Here is a 22,041-nt window from a genome sequence, read left to right on the forward strand (position 1 = left end):
AAATGGGTATATCCAATCATCAAATTATGCCAATAATGAAGCTCCAAGACCAAGAAGATAGAATCCAAACATTAAAATTCATCCATGAAACCAAACTCGTCCTCCAGAAGGGAATGTGAAATTCTTCAATTAGCTACTAAACCCAAATCCAAGTGATGATGAGAGAAATGAATCACCTCTCATATATTTATACAATCTCAAACGAGTTCGATTTGTCTAATTGGCCTAATTAAGCCCCAAATAATAAAATAATGTGCAATAACAACATCCCTTGGTGACAAGCTATTAAAATTGGCAATTAGGGTTAAATTCCACCTTCGGACAACTCATTTGATGGAGATGATGATTGCATTAAATTCCTCTTTTCAAGAGGACCAAAATTGATGTAAAGATCATCCAATTTGGACAAGTAGAAGTGCGTTTTTTGAATTTATGCCCACACATGTGCAAATTGATCAAGTTAGCCACATCATCATGTAGGCTCATGAAGCCCAACGAAGATGTCTCTTCACCCTCAACGAATTGTATAAATACATGTGACCTCTCACCTTATTTGGCATCATCATCAATCACACATTCTTCTCTCTCCTCTCATTGGTTCGTACAACATTGGGCATTCTCTCTCTCTCTCACAAGGAGGATGAATTTTTGGAGAGAATTGCAGGGCCTAAAATTTCAAGAAGTTAACCAAGTTTGACCAGGGATTGTTTGACCATTTTTTATTGCGATTTTTGGAGGAATATTTCTGTTTGACCAGGCTGCATTGACTGGCACAGCGCTGTTTGACTTGCGTTTGCAGTAGGGTTGACTTCAGGGTGACCAAGTTTGACCGCAAATTATGTAATTGTTTGGGCTGACTTTGATTGTTGTTGGAGGCTGAGTTTGATTTCCTTTGACGGAGCTTCAAAGGAGGATTTTGGCTGCTGCGTTGACCATCTTTGACCTTCTCGTTAGGGTTGAAGTTTGACTGTAGAAATTGACAGGGCTGTTTTGACTTTGAATTTGGCAAGTCAATTTGACTTTTGTATTCTCTCGCTCTGCTGAACATTTTGATATAATAATAATAAGAATTGGAAGGGTTTTCCCCACATTGGGGTTTTTCGTTGGCATTCTCCAAATCTGGTGTCCTCTTGTCTTGTCTTGTCTTTTGTCTCAAGTAATTGTGCTAAGCATAGACCATACCATTGTTAACTAAAATTAACACAAGCCCACCAAGATAGCTCAATAACATAAGAATAGGCCTCTCAAGAGGGCAAAATGATCAATACAACGAGTCGTTGGGCAATTGAGAAGCCCTGATGGAGTCCAAAGTGTGCCATGATGTGAGAATGGAATCCAAACATAGTGGACAAGTGTTTGGCCCCTTGTTTTTGAAGCAAATCCCTGTGGTGCTCCCCAAGTGGGTGTGGGGGCACAAGGACATACTGATGGGTCTCTAAGTGGATCGAAATGCCTGTAAACCATCTGTAAGGGCCAAGATGATGGCATAAGCCCTCCCTTTATCTCTTGTAGTGAGACACATCCCCATTTGGACCTTGGACCATCTGCAAAGTGTATGGTGCAAGTGTGGAGTCGACTGGGCATAGTGAACTAGGTGCATCATCCTCATCCAAAAGGTGGAATACGGGCAATCAATGAACAATGCTAGGGATCCATGAAATAATCTTTGCTATGGTGGAGGTCCATGGATCTCAACGCTCACCCTACAAGTGCCAATGTAGCCCTCTGGAGGGCTAGGATCTCGTATAGGGAAACCAAAACCAAAATGGAGACCCACTTGCAATCTTGCATAGGATCCAATGCATCCCCTTGCCCTCCAATACAAGAAATCATTAGAATAATCAAGTAAAAGAACTTACAAGTCATGGAATCAATGGGGCAATTCATGGTGGCATGCCCTTCCACAGTGGGCTTCGACATGTACAAGTGTTTCCAAGCTCAATAAGGGGGTTAATCAAGGACCCTATTAGGTGGTTTCAACCTTTAAATGGGGCGACATATCCATGGTACATCCACAAGGTGGTAAATGGCAATTGATATAGTGGTCGAACGAAGTGGGGATCAGGGGAATGCTTAAAGCCACATGGCATGGTGCAAGGGTAGCTATAATAAGGGAAATCCACACTTGGGTATGTGAGTGTAGGAGGGAGCAAATTGTGGTACATGAGTTACCTCGACCTTTGTTTTTCCACCCTTCTTCATATGCCTTTTGCCTTCGATTGATTTTTCTTCATAACTGCTCCGGGCTCCAGGGGATGAGAGCGTGATGTGTAGGATATAGCAATGGATACCCCCTTTTAAGGTGGGGTATTTCATTGCCCACCAGGGTTTGGGACAATCATGGGTTCTTCAATGTGGAGGGGGCTCATATAGGGCCCATAGGAACTAGGGCGATGGCCATAAATAAGGGGTAGAGCTCATGTTTGGCTCTTTCCCACGTGCTAAATTTGTATCTCCCGACCATCCTTTGCATTTTGTGATACATTTCCTGTTAAGAGTGGCCAAATTATGCTTTTTCTTTTCTTTTTAGCTGCATCAACCTCCGGGGCATCGTTCCAAGCTAGACCTGTTGTTGCTCAGATTGTACAAGCACGGTGCGACAACGACTCAGGTCAGGGGTTGTCACTTTGATCCCTAACCTCTCCGTTCTAGCTGTCTCCCAACAACAGGCTATGGTGGGTAGTCCCTATGAAAGAAGGAAATGAGAGACAAGTTGGCAACCAACGAGTCCGAGAGACATGATTGAATGGCCTAGCCACTTGGTTGATTTAGAAAGTTTATAGATTAGATTAGATTTAGATGTGAGACCAGTGCCTTATGTAGTCAACTTGCATGCTTTTAGATCAATTAAGAACCAAATGACTTGATGAGCAACTGCTGTTTAAATGCTTATCTACCTTAAATGCTATGCAAATCCTGGAATCTAGGTGTGATGCAAAAATCTTGATTGCTTTTAATTATATGCCTATTCTAGATGTATCCTTCCTCTTAGCTATTTTGAAGCTTGTCTCTAGAGTAGGTTTTGAGAAAGAGGGCAAGTGGCAGCAAGCAAAGAGTTGATTAATGATACCTGCCCTTAGGTACTAACCATCTGGTGCCTCTAGCGCTGCAGAGATTGTGATTCTGACAACTTCAAAACCAAGCTTATGCTAGGAGGTAAATTATTAAATGCATGACTAGTCTTAGAATGATATGCAAGATGGATGGGTGGTCTTAAGATGAGATTACTTAATTTGTTAAGTACTTAATGACAATGATTTTCAAATAAAAGCAATAAGGTATTTAAACAATAAATCAATAAAATCTCAACCACAAGAGATATTCAATTTAACAATGAGCAATGAATCCACTGAATGACAATAATGGCAATGAGAAATTAAGAGCATTAATCCACAATGTCACTTAGAGCAATTAACCAATTAAACACTTATCAACTTGATTGGAGCACTTGTGTGAATGCAAGAGTGTAAAAGATGCCAATGACTAAAATTAAGCCCAAATCACTTCAACCATGAATGATTATGAATTGTAAAATTTCTTTACCCAATTTTTGAGACTTATATGTATATCAGAGCTCAAAATGATGTATATTAGAGCTATATTAACTCAAAAAATCAGTGATTCAGTCCTTAATAAACCAACAAGGTGCCTAAATATTAATGCCAAATAAGCTCCAATGATTAGCTAATCAATTTGAGTGATTTTTAGATGATCTTTAGTCAATTTTGATGATTCTTATTTAGTTTATCTAGCCGTATAAATCGATGTAGCAAACATATCAGATCTGGAAATTGCCCAACAGTCCTAAAAAATAACTTATATGCAATCAATTTAACCACAAGATTAATGTTCAATGCCTTAAGTGACTTATTAATGAATTTAGGCGTATTTTATGTGTTTATGCCCTGAATACATTGCCATAATAATTATATCGGACCTGAAAATTTCAGATCAGACTTTGAAAATTATATGAAAGTCAACATAAATCAATAAAATTGATAGATAAAACCCTTGTAATTTATTTTGATGTTTTGTATGAGTTATTAGCTTAATGTGTGGGTCCTTAAGCTTGTATTATGATGTTTATGCGGCTGTTATATCAATATATCAGATCTTATATAAATTATGAAGTCAATTAAAATGAGAGATGAAGGCAATAGAAGCAAACCCAAGGCCTAATGGCGTATGCCAAGTTTGGAGATGTGAGAGAAATCACTCCTCAACACCTGCACTCACAAAATGTTAGCTCAAAACCCAAAGATCAAACCTTTATGACTATTGCAATCACAAATTATTAGAGATAAAATGCCAATCCCTTGAAGAAACCCTTGTTTGCAATGAGATCTAGCCCTTGTAGGGCTTACGACCTTCTTAATGCTTGCAAAATAGGTCCCAAACACTAGCCTTTTAGGTTGGGTAAGGGCTAGGGCCTTTAGAAAATGGGTTTCTTCCCCAATTTGAAAATAAGCAACCTGCAAAAATGGGCTCAAAAACCCTAGACGTCTAGGATTTTTAAGGGCTGGAAACTTCAAAAATCTATTCCTTTATTTGATCCCTTGAGAGATTTCACCTGTACAAACATTTTTTTTCCCAAAAAAACTCAATATAAAAAAAATAAAATAAACCGCCAAGAAATTATATACAAGAAAAAATTAAAATGCAAAGGGTTAGTGAAATTATTTGCGTAATAGAAAATACAAGGTGAAAAGTTAGTATATATAGACACAAATTAGAAAAATTATTTTCAAATTTTGAATGTGGGATAAAAACTTTACCAGTACAATTTGAATTTCAAATTAAAAGTTAAATCTAATAAAAAAATTTAAACTACAAAATAAAACTTAAATCAAATAAATATTTACAATTTTGAAATCTAATTTTTTTTACAAAATGAAATAAATCTAAAGAATATTTACGAGCCTGCTAAAAACCCCAAAACATAAAATTTAAAATAAAACCCCAAACCGAAATCGCTGCAAAATAAGGGTTAGAAAATTTTATTTACAAAAATTATTTACAAGTTATATACAAATACACAATGCTTGGAAATAAATATTTTTGAGTAAATATTTTTTTAAATGATGAATAATAACCATAGATCAGATGTGTTTCGAAAGTTATGGTATTGCCCACAACCTTAACGAAGTACGAAAAACAAAATTCTCGGAGCCCAAACAAGGTCGACTCTCTTCCAAAGTCAGTGACCTTGGATCCCAAGCATTGGGGAACCTACAAACTACATATTTTCTTTAAGAAAGCTTGTTAGATATACTGTGAATCAGATCACCTAAGATATACCCAAAATCTACCAATAAAATGTTCTTATCACCATCTAATGAATAAACAAACTTTAAAATTTTAAGCACAATATAGGAAAACACATACCCAACACATACCACAGATCATCGAACAAAGAACACCATGAAATGAACCTCAAAGTCTTTTATTATGATATTTCAAGCATTCCCAACAAATCAATGGAACAAAGCCAACGTTACATTGAGAAGCAAAATAACCTCTAATTTATATATAAATCCTCAAAGTAGAAAATAACGACTAGTTTGGTTGATCCCCATCAAAATAATCTCAATCATTGATAATTAGTTTATCATTTTTTAATCTCCATCGTTGAAAATATTTAGTTTTGAGGAATTTTCGAATGTCTCATTAAAACCATTTTTGATTAGCTCAAAAATAATTATTTTGAACTAATTTCCTCAAAAATTTGACTTTGACTTAACCACCAAGGTCCAAAAGTCCAATTTTTTTTGAAATTTCCAATATTCCTTTGGTGGGGGACCTCCAAAAATTATTTTCTTTTAGACCCACAAAATTTTCCACTTGGAGAAATTAATTTCTCTAACATTTTAATTTTGACTGTAAATTAATTAATTTTCTGTCTTAGGATTTAATTTTATTTTGCCAGAAAAATTAATTAATTGACTCATGTGGAGATTAATTATTCTTTTGTCCTCAAATATTTTAGCCACGGTGTTTAAGTATGGGGGACCATGCACTAAAATATTTTTTACATAAGATTTTACAAATTCAATCCTGAAAGGGGGAATACTCGTTCGTCATAGACCCTCATATATTTACCCAATTCTGCGACAAAATATGATTTAGTAGACCAAGTGATTTGTAATAAAATAATTTAGCCAAATAGCTTAAATTATTCACAAATCACTTTTACAATAGACTCGACTAAAACACTAGGGCTCATCTAAGACATCGATGATAAACTCCTCCCTTGCTTTGGGGTAAGGCTGGAGGGAAAAGCTCTGCCAATCATCCGTGTTTAGAAACACAAATGAATCAGTGAGACGAAAAAACTCCTAGGATGAAATTTGTTGCCAAAATCATAGTTTACCTAGGTTGTTACATAATAAAGTGGTCTTACTAGCATCATTTATTTACAAATTTGCAAAATAGGTTTATAATGAGATAATAAACTGCTGGTTGATGATTTTGAACTTTGAAAAATTCCTTCAAGTCTTTGGATCTTGCTTCCTTGGAATGTTGAAAGAATGGGTGCAATAGGACTTAATGTGTGGACAAGGGGAGGGGGAAGCTAACCCTTTGTGGACCCAGTGGACACATGTGAACCTGAATACAAAAAGAGATGAATGGGGCTAATATGAGTGGAAGGGAGTGATGTATATGGTATCGGAAAGCGGGACCACACAGCCAAAATCAGGATTTCCCATGTAGTGCCAAACCTAAAGCTGATAACAAATAAAGGAGATCCCACAGGACTAGGATACAAGGCTAAGCACAAATTGGGCAATGGAGACAAGAGTACAAACCTAGCCCACTCTTTTCGCCAAATCCCCCCACCAATCAATGCCCAAAAATGCCCATGACAAGGAAGGAAAATTACTCAACTATACCAATGAAAAGCCATACCTTCAAGGTCAGAAGACCCACCTTCAAACATACAATCATAACAAATGGGTGTGGGACCACATGGCTAGCTCAAGTGGCGAAGACAATGGCACATCGAGCTATCTGGTGGCTGGAAGCGGTTGCTAGCTGCGAGCTGAGGACCATATAAGAGAAACAATTTCTCCTATATACACTACCCACAGGTGGTGGGTAACATCTAGCTCCAACTGGGACATGAGCTCTCGGAGAGGTGCGCACAACTACTCGAATGGGAGGTCATGGGAACACCAACAATCTCTTGGTACCGCAAACCTGTTACTTGCACATATCAAAGACCAAGCACATGGAGAAACATGTTTTTGCGGCGTCTTATGACTACCCATGCTTAGCATTAGGCCATAAAATCGATAGGAAATTAAAATGCAAATTTAATCTAAATGCAACTAATCTATTATGAAAATATCATATGATGTAAGTTACAATGAGAAAATCAGCATGCAATGCATCCTACACTAACATGCATATAATACAATGTCAAGTGTGAAGGAAATGGGTGATACGACTCAACTTGACTGGTTGCAACCAAAGTTCGTCGTTAAGTTTGGCAATGTGGTAATAATCTTCCCTGAATTTCCTGTGAATCTAGATGGGTATTGGGCTTTTATTTACTAAGACCACGTCCCCAAACTTGTGTTCCATTTTAGGCTTTCACTTTTTGTTTGCTTTGTGATTTGGTCGCTTGTGAATATGGAATTCTTGTGAAGGGAGAATGAGAGAAGGCTTCTCAATCTCATGTTTCTTGTAATATTGGATTGGCCTCGGCTTGATCACATGAGTAGGGTAGATAGGGTCTCTATAAAGAATGAAAGGGGTCCCATCAGATGGCGGAATGGTGACATATGATAACTCCATTTGAAGTTGACCAGAAGCAGTGGTCCCCATTTCCTTGATAACAACATCCCCCAAACATCAAGGATATCTATGACGACAACATCCTTAAGCAATGATATATTGGGGTTCATAGCCAAAGAAACATTAAAATCTCTTATGAGGCCTTCCACTTCAATGGGTTTGGAGTTAAAACTACACACAAGTTTATACGTCCGAGTGATGTTAAGACCGAATTGCTTTATGACCTTTAATGGCATGATGTTTGCGGAAGCTCGTGAGTCCAACATGCAATTATGTAATAGAAGGTCATTAACGACTAAGGTGAGTAAGAATGGCTTGTGTCCTAGGTTTAGATCAGGAATATGGATGTTTTGTAATGCTATGGGTAGATCCTCCTTTTCAAACCCCAAGGATTTCTTAACTTGCCATTGTTACCAAGGAAGCTTCACAATTTCTTTCAATAGAACTTGCACGATCATCTGCCCTATAATAGTCTCTAAATCGATATCAATTTCAACCTCTTTACCATTATCCCTTTTGGTGGGATCTTTCTTTTGAGGCTCCTTTTTGGGATTAACTTTCTTCGGTGCATCCTTCTTAGGGGATCTTTAAGGAGAGGTTCTTTGTGAGGGACTTACTTAAAAATTAGGCTATTCTTATTGGTTTCCTTGAAGCTTGTGGGGTTTTCGTTGTTGTCCTTTCGTGAATATTGGACCCCTTTGAATCTTCCACTATCATCGGCGTTGAGAATTGGTTCCCTTTCCTTTTCTTTGATGGTGACCTCACTAATGGGAGGTTGAGTATATGAACGTCCAAGCAAAATGTTAAAGGCTTTAGATTCCACTATATTAGCCTGCTCGTTAACTTCTTCATCATCACTCTCATCCTCATCACGTTGTTCATCTTCATAGGATGAATCTTGCTCCACAACGTTTGTTGGAGCCAAAGTATTGGGAACTTGAGATGAGCTTGGCTTATCCTCCTCATTTTGCTTCCTAGGGAAAGGTTTCCCTTTTGGGATATAACTTGATTTTTGGGCCCTTTCCAAGGCGGTGAGCTTGTTCATGTAGAGCCTATCTCGTGAATTCATTTCTTCGCTGAGCTTTTCCCTTTTCTTAAGAAGAAGTAGAAGGGTTTCTTGATTTTGATCTTTGGATTTTCCCTTTTTGACTTCAACCTTAGCCTTATGGTGTTCATCTACATCCATTTTGGAAATTGGAAGGTTTTGTTCAAGTTCCATGACCATTTCTTTAGCATCATCTAAGGTCTTGGGTTTCTTATCCCTTAATGCATATGTTAGATGGCCACCCACTACCTTGATGAATTTATCAAGTATACTAGCATAACGGGGCCTCAAATGGTCGGGGATATCCCTAACTACCCTATCAAACTTTTGGATGAATTCTTTGATGTCCTCCCTTCCCCTACTTATCTTGTAAAATTTCTCAATGTTGAAAGTCCCTTGTGAATCAGATGACCATCTTCTCATAAACATATCTTCAAATTGGTCGAAGTTGTCAATGCATCCTTTGGGAAGAGTAATGTACCATTCCCTTGTTGAATAATGTAACTAGCTTCGGTCTTCATAATTGTACTTGTCAAAAAGAAAACTTATTATTAAAGGAAATGACTTATTAAAGCATGGGTTTCATTCTTGGGTCAAAGTTTTCTAGGCCAAAGCCTCCATTGAAGGCTTCTAAGTTTTGTCTTGAGTCATTAGAGTCATTGTCATTTTTATTAGACCCTTCTTGGGCTTTTGTATCATGTAATTTTTTTTTGAGTTAAAAAGATAATTTGTCACCTCCACACTAAGTCGACTTTGTCCCCAAGAAGTTGACCTACATTAGGGCAATTCAACCCTACAAAAAGGCTATATAAGGAGTGGCAATTTGACCTATTTGTCACATTCACTCAACAAGTTCGATCTTCAAGCAAGAGAGGAATAAAAAGAGTCTAGAGTAGCTGGAAGAGGACAAAGTTTGCTGGGAAGACCTAATTCGAGTTTTTGGGCTATCTATCTCTCACATGTGTGAAGTTTCTGGGCAGTTGCTGGGGCCGAAAATTCTGTATCTACTGCAAGTCCGAAATTTTGTCGCTAGGGTCGAAATTCTGCTGCTGGGGGGCCTAAATTCTGGACTGAAGCCGCTACTGGGGAGCCTAAATTCTGGACTGAAGCCGCTACTGGGGAGCTGTCACTTGAAGATTTTGTCAGGGTTTATCTATTGAAGGGAAGGGCTGACTTGGTGGCTGGAGGAGGTCTTTGTCTAGATCTAATAAGTCTCGAAGTGTCTTATCTTGATTTGGATCTACTGAAGGAAGAGTTTGTGACTGGGTTTTGCCCTGGTTTTGTGTCTCTTATTCTTGTTATCTTCATACGCATATAATTTGGTAATTGCTTGATGAAAGATAAACTAATTAAGAAGTAAAAGAAGCCAACATAATTCGCAAGTAATTATCAAGAAAGAGGAATCAAACCCTAGATCCTACTAGCATTGATTTCTCACCACAATATCAAGAGATCACTTTGTTGGCTTAAAGGTTACTCCCTCTATGGAAAGTTACTTGAAGATGAGATTCAATATCATAAGAATTGCATGAAGCTGGATTGGAAGGATCATCTACAACCTATCTAGGAATGTCAAGAGTAAAGGATTCTTAGCGGCACTTACAGGTACTCTTGATGATGACAATGCATGGCTCATTGATAGTGGAGCATCAAGACAAATGACAGGAGGAAGTGGACAACTTCACACTCTATCAAAGAAACCATCATCTCATGCAGTGGAGCTAAGAGACAGCAACAATTATGCAGTCAAGGGCCTTGGATCTACATCATTGAAGCTAGAAAATGGAGCAAAGCTACACCTCAACAATATACTCTATGTCCCAGGTTTGAAAAAGAATTTACTTTCAATTTCTTGTTTAGAAGATAAAGGAGATAGGGTTGCCTTTGTAGATTGTAAAGTTCTTGTTTGGGGAAAGGATTCAAACATTGATAAGGCATAAGTTATTGGAGTTTGTGAAGGAAGGCTATATAAAGTTCTAACACCATCTCCTCAAGCCCTAGTTCACTTGGAGATCAATCCTATCAGACTATGGCATAGAAGATATGGGCATATTGATTACAAGATAATTCCCTCACTTATTCAAATGGTAAAGGGCATCCCTACCATCAAGGAAGATCATGAAGGAGTATGTAAGGGATGTGCTTTGGGAAAGAATACAAGGAAACCTTTTACAAGTAGTGACACAAGGTCTAATGAAATATTAGACCTCTTTCATTCTGACATGTGTGGGCCAATGTCAAACAAATCTCTTGGAGGCCATCTTTATTATGTGACCTTGATTGATGATCATTCTAGAAAGACATGGCTCTACCATCTCAATGTTAGAAAATCATAAAGGCAAAAATATTTTCTTATACTTGATAATTACTTGTGATGTTCTTGACTTCTTATTAAGTTTTCTTTATATCTTCTTTCTTTAATTCATCAAGCACTTACCAAAGCGAAAGCACATAAAACAATGGACACCAGATATAGGAACCATGCTAGGGCAAGACCCCCGCTCGAGGGGAAAACCCAGTCAAAATTCTATTCCTTTCGATAGTATTTTTTGAGACTCTTCACCCTAGACAAAGACCAAACCTTCACTCCACGCCAAGTCGGCCTCCCAGATCTTTGACCTCTCTTCCAGCAACTTCGACTATGTAGCAGCTTTTGGCAACAGGAAACTTCCAGCATCAGGCAACTTTCGGCAACAACAAAACTTGGAAGACTTCGATCTCCTAAACTAGGGCACGAAACAAAGAGAGAGAGAGGCACCAAAATTTCTTTTTTCTTCTTCTCCATAGACTGCACCCAAATCGCACTTCCTTTGGCCTCCTTAGACACACTTCACACTTCCTTTGGCCTCCTTAGACACACTTCACACTTCTTCGACTTCTTAAGTGATATCGAACTTGCTTGAGATGAGATGCTCCAAACAAATTCGACTTACTTCTATTTATCGGCTTCAAGGGAGGTCAAATTGATGTCCTTAGGATGACATGATCTCTTCTAGGCTGACTTGATGTGGAGGATACATAAATTATATTTGACTCAATAATAAACCTTTTTACATGATTCAAAAGCCCAAGAAGGGTCTCTTTAAAATTATAATGACTCTATTGACTCAGAATAAATCCTAGAAGTCCTCAATGGGGACTTTGACCGAAAACATGGTGACCCAACCATGAAACCCATGCTTTAATAAGTCACAATAATAAAATAAAATTCTTTTCTTTATTCTTTTGACAAGTGCATTACAAGATGACCCAAATACATTTAATGAAGATCGAACCTAGTTACATTTTCCAACACTCCCTCTTAACTAGGGAGGTATTCATCATATACAAGTACAAGGAAGATCTCAACTATATGAACAATGAAGAACTTAAGGCACCCCAATGCCACAGACTCGATTTTGACCAGGGAATCTATCCATTGTTCTCTCAACAATTTAGGCACCACAATGCCACAGACTAGATTCCTGACCAGGGCAATCTATCCGGGTGGGACTAAGATGGACTCAAGCTTTCAGCCTCTCTAGATACCATCAAGCTTACTTGCTAACCACCAACCCAAAGATCCAAATGTGTATCCAAAAACAAAGCTCTACAACCAACACCACCTTTTCCAACTTCGGGACCTAGCCATCAACACAGAGTGTCGGCCAAATATCTTCCCAGGTAATGCTTCACTCACAAAGCCTCAACACTCCTAGATCCAATAGATCAAGGATAACCAATCTCTCCCAATCAGTACCCAACATGCTATCAACACTTTCGAGAGATTCCCCTGTACAAAGTTACAAACACAACCCTAATCAATAGTATACTTTCATATGTACATAATCAAATACAAACCTTCGGGGTCTTTGAGACAACTTGATGTTGCTTCTCAACTTTTCATATTAGGACTATCAACCGAATCTTTGACAGAAGATTCCTCAATCATACACTTTTCTTTCCTACTTCCCATGGAGCAACACATCCTCCGAAATTCATTCTTCAATCAAAACCAATTTATGCCCTCCCTCTCGACCAGGGAACATCTCTTTATACAGACTCCCTCTTAATCTAAGGGAGATCTCGTCTATTTTCGTCGTCGAAGAATCTTTTGTGGCTTTCAACCATTTCATCAGAGTTATCATCATCCCCATCATGCTTATCACATCAACGAACATCTTCACCATATTGAAGATTGTGTACCTACACAACTTAGATAGCAAGTACAACCAAAACTATAGAAGCATGAAGTTAGCCATATCAGAATTACGGAAGCATTTCAACCTTACATATATCAGATACCCAAACTTAAACAAGAAACACATATTCTTCAACATCTTGCTAGGGACTTTGTCATAAACCCTAGACTACTTCATAACAACTTTCATTCCATCTAGGGTTTCAATGTTTCTTTCAAAGGTGTGACATCCGTACTACAACAAATAACAAGCCCTAGAAATAATTCAAACAAATATAGATCTGCAAGGCATCTAACAACTTTCAGAATTCATATGTTAGATTTTCCGCTAGGGTTTCATGCAAATCCTAGATTTCATACAAGAGAATCAATCAAAACCAATCATAGCTTAGTCATTAACATGACTAACTTCCACTAGGGTTAGTTGCAAACCCTAGATTTTCAATCAAACCTCAATCCCAACTCAAACTCATATTTTAACAATCTTACACAAATCTCAAATCATCATATTGTCATCATACATCAAAGTTTTTTACTTCTACTAAGGTTCAAATTCAAAACCTTAGAATTTCACTATCATCCTAGAAAAACAAGCTTTGACTAGGGCTTAGTTCCAAACCCTAGGATTCGTGACTATCGACAAATAGGTCAACTCATACATCTAGGACTTCATCATTATGCATAGGAATTTCATATCATGTGTTAGTCAAACCCAACTTCACAAAGATCAATAAGAGTTAGACATACAACAAACTTGATTAGACTATGGTTTGATCAAACAAACACACACATAACAAGGAAATCATTATAAGGGTCTTGCTTACACATTCCACCAAATCCTAATGAGTTAGTGTTTCAATGTAAAAACATAGCAAACCCAACATTACCAATATTTCAAAGGTTTGGGACTTTATCATTCAACCCTAACAAGTTAGGTTTTCTTGATCATACCAAAATCCCAAACATGACATCATCAATAAAACTTCAAATAACATTTTTCAATATCCCTAAGCAGTTTAGGGTTTCATACATTCACATTAGCATACCCTTAGGTTAGGGTTTTCCAAAGAACCTGTCTAGGGTTATATAAAATCAGTTAAAAATAGGATTGGGGTAGATTTATCGAGTGATGCTTCACCCAAAAGACGAATCAATATGATTCACTATAGCTAGACACAACAATGTTAGTAATAGATTGTCAAATGAATAAACATTTATTATAAAGAAATTAGTGTTTTGTATTTAAGGCATACCTTTGTTTCTTGACAAACCTTATCTTTGGTGGCTTTCTTCCATACTCCTTGAGGTCATGGCAGATGTCTTCCTAATCAAGACAATAGAGGGAGAATAGTGATTAGTATTTAATATAACAAAAAACTAAATGAGTATATGAAACCAAAAACTGAAAGGAAATAAGATACTTATCTTTGGGGGCTGTTGGGGGCTCCCTCCAAAGCTTAAGGGATACCTACAAAACTTATAAAATAGAAGAAAAATATATCCAAAAACATGTTAAAACCTATAAATTCTAAACATAAAAAATACAAAATAGAATATCTAAGACTAGAAGCAATGAACTTAATAGTGTAACTCCCTTATATCAAATTCTTTTGGCTTTCTTTAGGTCTTCTTCTTCAACAATATTGGCTTGATCTCTTTCTCTCTTCTTGGTTCTTGGATTGTCGGGACAATCACTCCTGTAGTGACCCTTCTTATGTCATTGATGGCATTCTACTTTGCACATGTCTACCTTTCCCTTTGGTCCTTTCAATTTCTTGAAATTCCCTTTGTGATGAGCAGTGTAGGCATTTGAAACTTCTTCAAGGTTGGCAACTAATGAGATCCTTAATTCTTCTTGACTGCAAGCAGTCCATAGTTCTTCAAAAGTGGGAGCTTCCTTCCAACTGTTAGGACCTACAACAAATGCACCCCAAGTAGGTGGCAATCCTAATAGAGCAGTGATCATGAGTTCTTTGTTTGGAACAATTTCATGAATGGCCAAAAGATCATCGTTGATTCTTACTATCTTCACAAAGAAGGAGGCCACTATATCTTTTTTAGTCATCTTTGTCGTCCTTAGCTCATTCTTCAAGCTTGCCACTTGACCAATGTTCTTAATAGTGAATAACTTTGACAAGGCTTCATACATTTTGTGAGCATGTTTGATGTTGGCTATAAATGAGACAAGATTGTCCTTTATTCCTTCTACCATTAGAGTCATGGCCACCAATTCTAATTTTCTGAATTTTACTTTGTCGGCATCACTGAAGTCATTTGTAGGCTTCTTAACTTTTCGTTTGACTAAGTCAAGTACTTTGTTCTTTTCAAGGGTGAGGTCAATCCTCTTTTTTCAAGACCTGTAGTTTGAGGCTCCTTCAAGTTTGTTCTCTCCCTTGATTATGTTAGACATCTTCCTTGAATATAGTAGATTCCTTCCTTGATATAATCCTTTTGAATGGTTCCTTGATCAAGTGCTTGAGATTGCCTTTTTCTTGTTTCTTCACCAAAGCTCTATTTACCATGTTAGAAAATCAGAAAGACAAAAACATTTTCTTATACTTGATAATTACTTGTGATGTTTTTGACTTCTTATTAAGTTTCCTTTATATCTTCTTTCTTTAGTTCATCAAGCAATTACCAAAGCGAAAGCACATAAAATAATGGACACTAGATATAGGCACTATTCCAGGGAAAAACTCCCTCTCGAGGGGAAAACCCAGTCAAAATTCTCTTCCTTTCAGTAGTATTCTTTGAGACTCTTCACCCTAGACAAAGACCAAACCTTTCCTCCACACCAAGTCAGCCTCCCAGATCTTTGAGCTCTCTTCCAACAACTTTGACCATGTAGCAGCTTCCGACATCAGGTAGCTTCGTCATCAATGAAACTTAGAAGACTTTGATCTCCCAAACTAGGGCACGAAAAAAAGAGAGAGAGGCACCAAAATTTCGTTTTTCTTCTTTTCCTTAGACTCCACCCAACTCGCACTTCCTTTGGCCTCCTTAGACACACTTATCACTTTTTGGGCTTCCTAAGAGATATCGAGCTTGCCTGAGATGAGATGCTCCAAGTGAATTCAAGTTGCTTCTATTTATAGGCTTCAAGGGAGGTTGAATTGATGTCCTTAGGCCGACTTGATCTCTTCTAAGCCGACTTGATGTGGAGGATACATCAATTATATTTGACTCAATATTAAACCTTTTTACATGATCCAAAAGCCCAAGAAGGGTCTCCTTAAAAGTACAATGACTCTATTGACTTAGAATAAATGCTAGAAGTCCTCAATGGGAGTTTGACTTAAAACATGGTGACCCAAGCATGAAACCCATGCTTTAACAAGTCACCTTAATAATAATAAAATTCTTTTATTTATTCTTTTAACAAGTACATTACAAGATGACTCAAATACATTAGGGAAGAAGCCATGTGTGGACTGTCTCCGAATCTTTGTGTGTCCCGCATACATCCATGTTCCAAAAGACAAGCCAAGGAAATTAGATTCTACAAGCATAATAGGAATCTTCGTTGGTTATAGTCTTTCTTGAAAAGCATATAGAATCTACATCAAGGAAGACAAATTGAAGTGAGCAGTGATGTTATATTTGATGAAGATCAAGCCTACAAAAGATCTAAGGATATTCCAATCGATTTTGATGACGAAGATATACCACTATTTGAAGAAGAAGAGCATCATGATAAGACAACTACAAACCAAGAAGAAGAAGAAGAAGGACCAAGTGAGCCTATTCAACCTGTAATTATTCCCGAAACAAATTGGTTAAAAGCTACACTCGAAGATTTCGGAGGACATGGAGCTACTAAAGGAACTTTTAGAGAAAGCAAAAGACCAAAGAGATATACAAGATATGCAACATATATGACAAAATTGATAAAAGTTGAACCAACTACATTTGAAGAAGCTGCACTTTGTGACTGCAACTTTCGGCCTTACTACAAAAAACCTAGCTTCGCACATGGAGAAATTATCCTTCTTTTTCCTTCACCTGAGGGGTACTTTCTTTCTTGATAATTCAGCCTTCAAAACAAGTCTTGTTGGTACCAAAATGAATCTTCTTGATTACTTTAGCAATTTAGTCTTCTTGTAGCAGAAAGGAGCCCTAAATATCTTCACACGTGTGAGGTAAATAGTTCGAAAACAATCCTTGTAAACTTCACTTTTCTCCTCCTTCGATTCTTCTTCCCTTCTCTAAGTATCTTCACTTTTCTTGTGCTTCCAAGAGTTACTTGTCTTCCATGTCAAATGAGGTCGAGGCCTCCCTTATATATAGTTCTCTCACTTGGTCGAATTATTGCTTGTAGGCCGACTAGTCCTCTCATAGAGGCTGACTTGATACTTCTAGTTTGATAAGGTCTTGGAGGGTCTTTGACTCTAATTTTGACTCAAATAAATTTTCTTTACAATATGTAAGATGCCCAAAAGGGTCTTTCATACATGACCATGACTTAATTCACTTGTAGACTCAATGACAAGCCCTAGAAGCACACAATGGGTGCTTGACCTAAAAATAAATTTTCCTTGAGCATGAAACCCATGCCTCAAGAATGAAAATGATAAATTTATTTTTCTCTTTACGTCAAATACATAAAATCATGATTACATATGTCATTATGAAGACTGAACCTAGTAACGCAGTTTAAGGTCTTATTTAACATAAAACACTTTATAAGAGAGATGAAGAAGATGACGAAATGAGATGATACAAATTAGTATTCAAATTGTAAATTTATACACAAGTGAAATGAGATGTCCACTCAAGAAGGTGAATGTCCCTTCACGAGGGATTTATTGGTGCACAAAACAGGGTGCATTCCCCAAGAGGGTTACCGTGTGCATTGTGTACATATCAAGTTTGACCAAGTTGGCTTTAACCATACCTAGTAATACAATAAAGGGATAGAGAATTTGGCATTAGCCATAATTACAAGTAACAATATTAAATATGTACATATGGCACTAATAATCCCAACAACGTATTGTAATCAAATTCAAATCATACATGGAAGATGAATGATATCAACTATCAATGATAAGGATGGAAAGACCAGTTTCAATCGACCATCAAAATGTGCCTACAATGCACTATAATTAGACATGATAGGTCTTGAACTCGATCTTGAATTCATCAATTTTTTTTTTGCTTCATAGGATTTTCCTTTGGTTTAGATTCGAGTGAGATTCATCTAGTGAAAACAATGGAATATTAGCATGTCTTGCAAACTAATTATAGACCCAATCTTTTGTTAGCTTCCAAGTGCACCTCTTATATAGGGCATTATCATTAGATACATATTGTTAAGTCAATTAGTCAATCCACATGTGAATATGGGTATCATTCTTACTATTTAATTTTTATTTTAATAAAAAATTAATTAAATTCTTACTCTTGTTTTCTTTTACCTTTGCTAGGCTATTAGTTAATCCCATTTTGCATATTTTGATGTGATCATATACTAAGTACACAATAAATGCCTGATATTTTGATCTCGTTCTCTTCTTCTTCTCCTTGTGTAATTTGAGCTAATTTGCAAGTTATTATATTAATATTTTCAATTTACTTCTTGCCATCTTATATTTTGTTTCAAGATATTTCATGCATTAGTCTTGTAAGTTGCAATTTTTCATGGAATATTGTGAAAGATTTGATGGAAATGAAATTTGGTAGAAACAATCACTCATGGTAAACTATCTTACTTGTGATTTCTATATTTTCTAATTTCTCATGCAGGTTGAGGCTATTCCACCGCTAGTATTGCCTGATTCTTGGGCCACAAGAAATCCTGGTATGCATCTTACCATATCCTTTCATTTTTCTAGTGACAAATTTCTATTGTTATTGCAATATCCTTATAGTATATGCATGTTCTATTTGGTTGCCAAGAGCTTGTCAATAAGGTTCTTATATAGGTAGGGATCTTGTCATGTAATGTTCGAAGCTTTAATGGGACATACTTAAATTAAATGTATAACTATATAATTAAATATTGAAAGGGAGTGATGGGTAGTCGTTACACTATTTATAGTAATGTGTATATTTTGTTACAAAATGATAATTTGTGAACTATCGTGAGTCTTGTTGTGTCTTTGAAGAATCTATTCCTTAGATATTTTCTATTATAGAAGGTTCTTGTGAAAGTACCTTGAAACTATTGGTAGTGTGAGGTAGGGTCATCCCCAACATGCTTGTCAGAAGAGCTTGGTGCCTTGCATCCCACACATCACCTTAACACTTAAAGTAATTTTGGATGAGGTGGGGTGTGGTCACCTCTTCTCTTTCTCTTTTTCTCTATCGTTACCTTTCACCTAACATACCACTTGCACTTAAAAAAAGGAGGGTTTGGTTATGTAGGGCATAGGTCACTACCATTTCCTTGTCTTATGCTCTATGAAACCGGATTCGGCCCTTAGGCCCGTCGTGTCCTGAATCATTCGAATCAGACATGATTTGGTCGGATTCGAATCCGAAAATAGGGACACGTCGTGTCCGATCGAGACACGATCGAATCTGGATCGTGTCCTGATCAAACACGACGTGTCCCGATTTTCGGATTCGAATTCGGAAATTAGGAACCCGTGCAACATTATAAAGGCATCTTTCTACATTCTATTTTCGCATTGACTTGTTTAGTTTGTTGTGGGTGTTTGGGAGCAAAGGGTGTGGGAACATTTTCAAGGAGATTCAAGCAGCAGGTAAGTGCATTTTCTCTCTTTTTTTTTGCATTTTTATTACAACAGTTTGCATGTGCATTTCTTTTACAAATTTGTGCATTTTTGGTTTATTTTTTTACAACATTCATGGCTCAATCAAGGGCAACAAGGAAGGGGAAAAAGAAGGGGAAGAATGTCCCCATTGGAGATGCCCCTCCTCTCCCAATTTCATCAGGGTCTATTGCAAGTGTTCCCTCTATTGCAAGTGGGGTTGCAACAATAGTGTCAAATGTTGAGGGAAGACTTCCTCCTCAAGATAACAAATATCCCTTGTGAAAATATGTCACAAGGGAGCAAGGGCCAAGTAACAAGGTGAAGGGAAGAGGCAATGTGAGTTGGAAATGCAGCTATTGCCACAGTACTTTCACGAACACATATTCCGTGTGAAAGGTCATTTGTTGGCTTTACCAATTTGTGGAATTGTAGCCTGTGTAAAGGTATGGCGAATGTGGCTGCAAAATTAAAAAAAACCAAGAATGATGACCCTCTTCCATTCTTGAGGAATAGCAACAACAAATTCCCATTTGAGAGTTTTTGTGGGGGATAAACAACAAAAATAAAGGCAATTTCACTTGGTCCAATGGACAATCCTTTTTAGAAGGAGAAACGGGAAGAGCTTGATCTCACCATTGCCTTTTTTCTATCAAAACTTCATATCTTTTAATGTTGCACCCTCACCTCTATTTATTGAGATGTGCTGAGCTTTAACTCAAGGGGCTCCATGAGGGTATGTGCCTCCTGGGCCAGAGAAGCTTAGAACCACATTGCTGACGAAGGCAAAAAAAGAGGAGGAAAAAATGCTTGAGCCTATTAAAGCATCATGGCCAATATCTGGGGTTAGCATTTTTTGATGGATGGACAGATCCAACACGACACCCACTCATCAACTTCATGGTGTCTTCCTTGAATGGTCCATTTTTCTTGAAAACAGTGGATAGTGCACCTGTTTGCAAGGTTGCCGGCCTGATTGTGGAAGCTAAATATCCACAAGTGTTTTGGACACCTTGCATTGTCCATATTTGTAACTTATTGAGGATGCACGACACATTCGTAACTTTGTACAAAATCATACAAATGCCCTCACTATCTACAAGGAGTACAACAATCTATCATTGTTGAAGATTGCAGATACACAGTTGCCTCTTCATTCATCATGTTGAAGAGGTTGAGGGAGGTCAAGACCACTCTTGGGGCCATGGTTTTTTTAGAGTTTTGGCCTTTTTGGGGAAAGACAAATCAAGTAGCCTCTAAAAGAGTAAAGGACACAATGTTAGATGATACTTGGTGGGGGAAGGGTAGATCTACTTATTTTGATCATGGACCTTATCATTTCTTTGCTTCGGTTTGCTGATACAGGCCAACCCATCCGAGGATAGGTTTATGAGTGATGGGATTCCATGATTGAGTCTATGAGGAGCACTATTTTACAGATAGAGTGCCTCGAGTACGAGATATCATCAAAGGCCTTCTTCACCACTATATAGGATATTCTTGTTAGTAGATGGGACAAGAATTGCATACCTTTACATTTTTTGGCTCACTCATTGAACCTAAAATACTACAATCATGAGTGGTTGAATGGTGGACCTTTCCGTAGTTTCCCTCACATGGATGGTGAAATCTCACAAGGGAGGAAAGATGCATTCGGGTAGGTTTTTCACGATAGAGCATCCCTTGATGAGGTGGAGGATGCCTTTGCAGAGTTTTCCACTGGCACTAGTTGATTTGCAGGATATGATCTGATTAGAGACAGGGGGGCTAAGAAGCCCTATTCTTGGTGGGAAAATCATGGGGCAACAAGCCCTCCTCTGCAGACAACAGTTAGCCACGAGGCTCCTCTCTTAGGTGACTTCATCCTCTTGTTGCGAAAGGAATTGGAGCACATATGAGAATTTGTATAGTTTCAAGAAGAGCAGGCTTGAGCAGTTCAGGGCAGAGACAGTGGTGTATACGCACACCAACCTTCGTCTTATTTACAGGTAGAGGGATGAGTGGTTGAAGGGAAAGACAAAGATGTGGGATGTGTTTCCTGATGATATGGGTCTGGACAACAGTGTTAAGTTGGCATTGGCCAACTTGGATCTCAATGATCCAGTGTTAGAGCCTGTCACATTTGATGATGGTGATACTGTAGAGGGGTCATCCTCCACACCAGCGGATGCAGAGATCACTTTGGATATAGGAGAAGAGGATGCAACAAAGGATAACAATTGTGACCATGATGATGAGTACAATGATGCTGATTTTGATGATGACTATGAGGATTGATGACTCATGAGTCATGAGCTATCTAC

At 37.6% G+C, this 22,041-nt stretch overlaps 1 protein-coding gene across 3 annotated transcripts in view; it reads left to right on the plus strand.

The window, feature by feature from the left end:
• Positions 1-22,041, plus strand: part of LOC149228591 (uncharacterized) — a 510,588-nt gene that overhangs the window by 74,553 nt on the left and 413,994 nt on the right. For all 3 annotated transcript variants that reach the window (XM_089378284.1, XM_089378285.1, XM_089378286.1), the window contains exon 8: positions 18,768-18,822. In XM_089378284.1, the coding sequence (XP_089234410.1) occupies positions 18,768-18,822 (55 nt within the window). The remainder of the gene's footprint in view (positions 1-18,767; positions 18,823-22,041) is intronic.

The sequence above is a fragment of the Pinus tabuliformis genome, chromosome J (genome assembly GCF_031772625.1).
Source record: "Pinus tabuliformis cultivar Carrire ecotype Pingquan chromosome J, CPIR1, whole genome shotgun sequence".
Classification (NCBI taxonomy): domain Eukaryota; kingdom Viridiplantae; phylum Streptophyta; class Pinopsida; order Pinales; family Pinaceae; genus Pinus; species Pinus tabuliformis.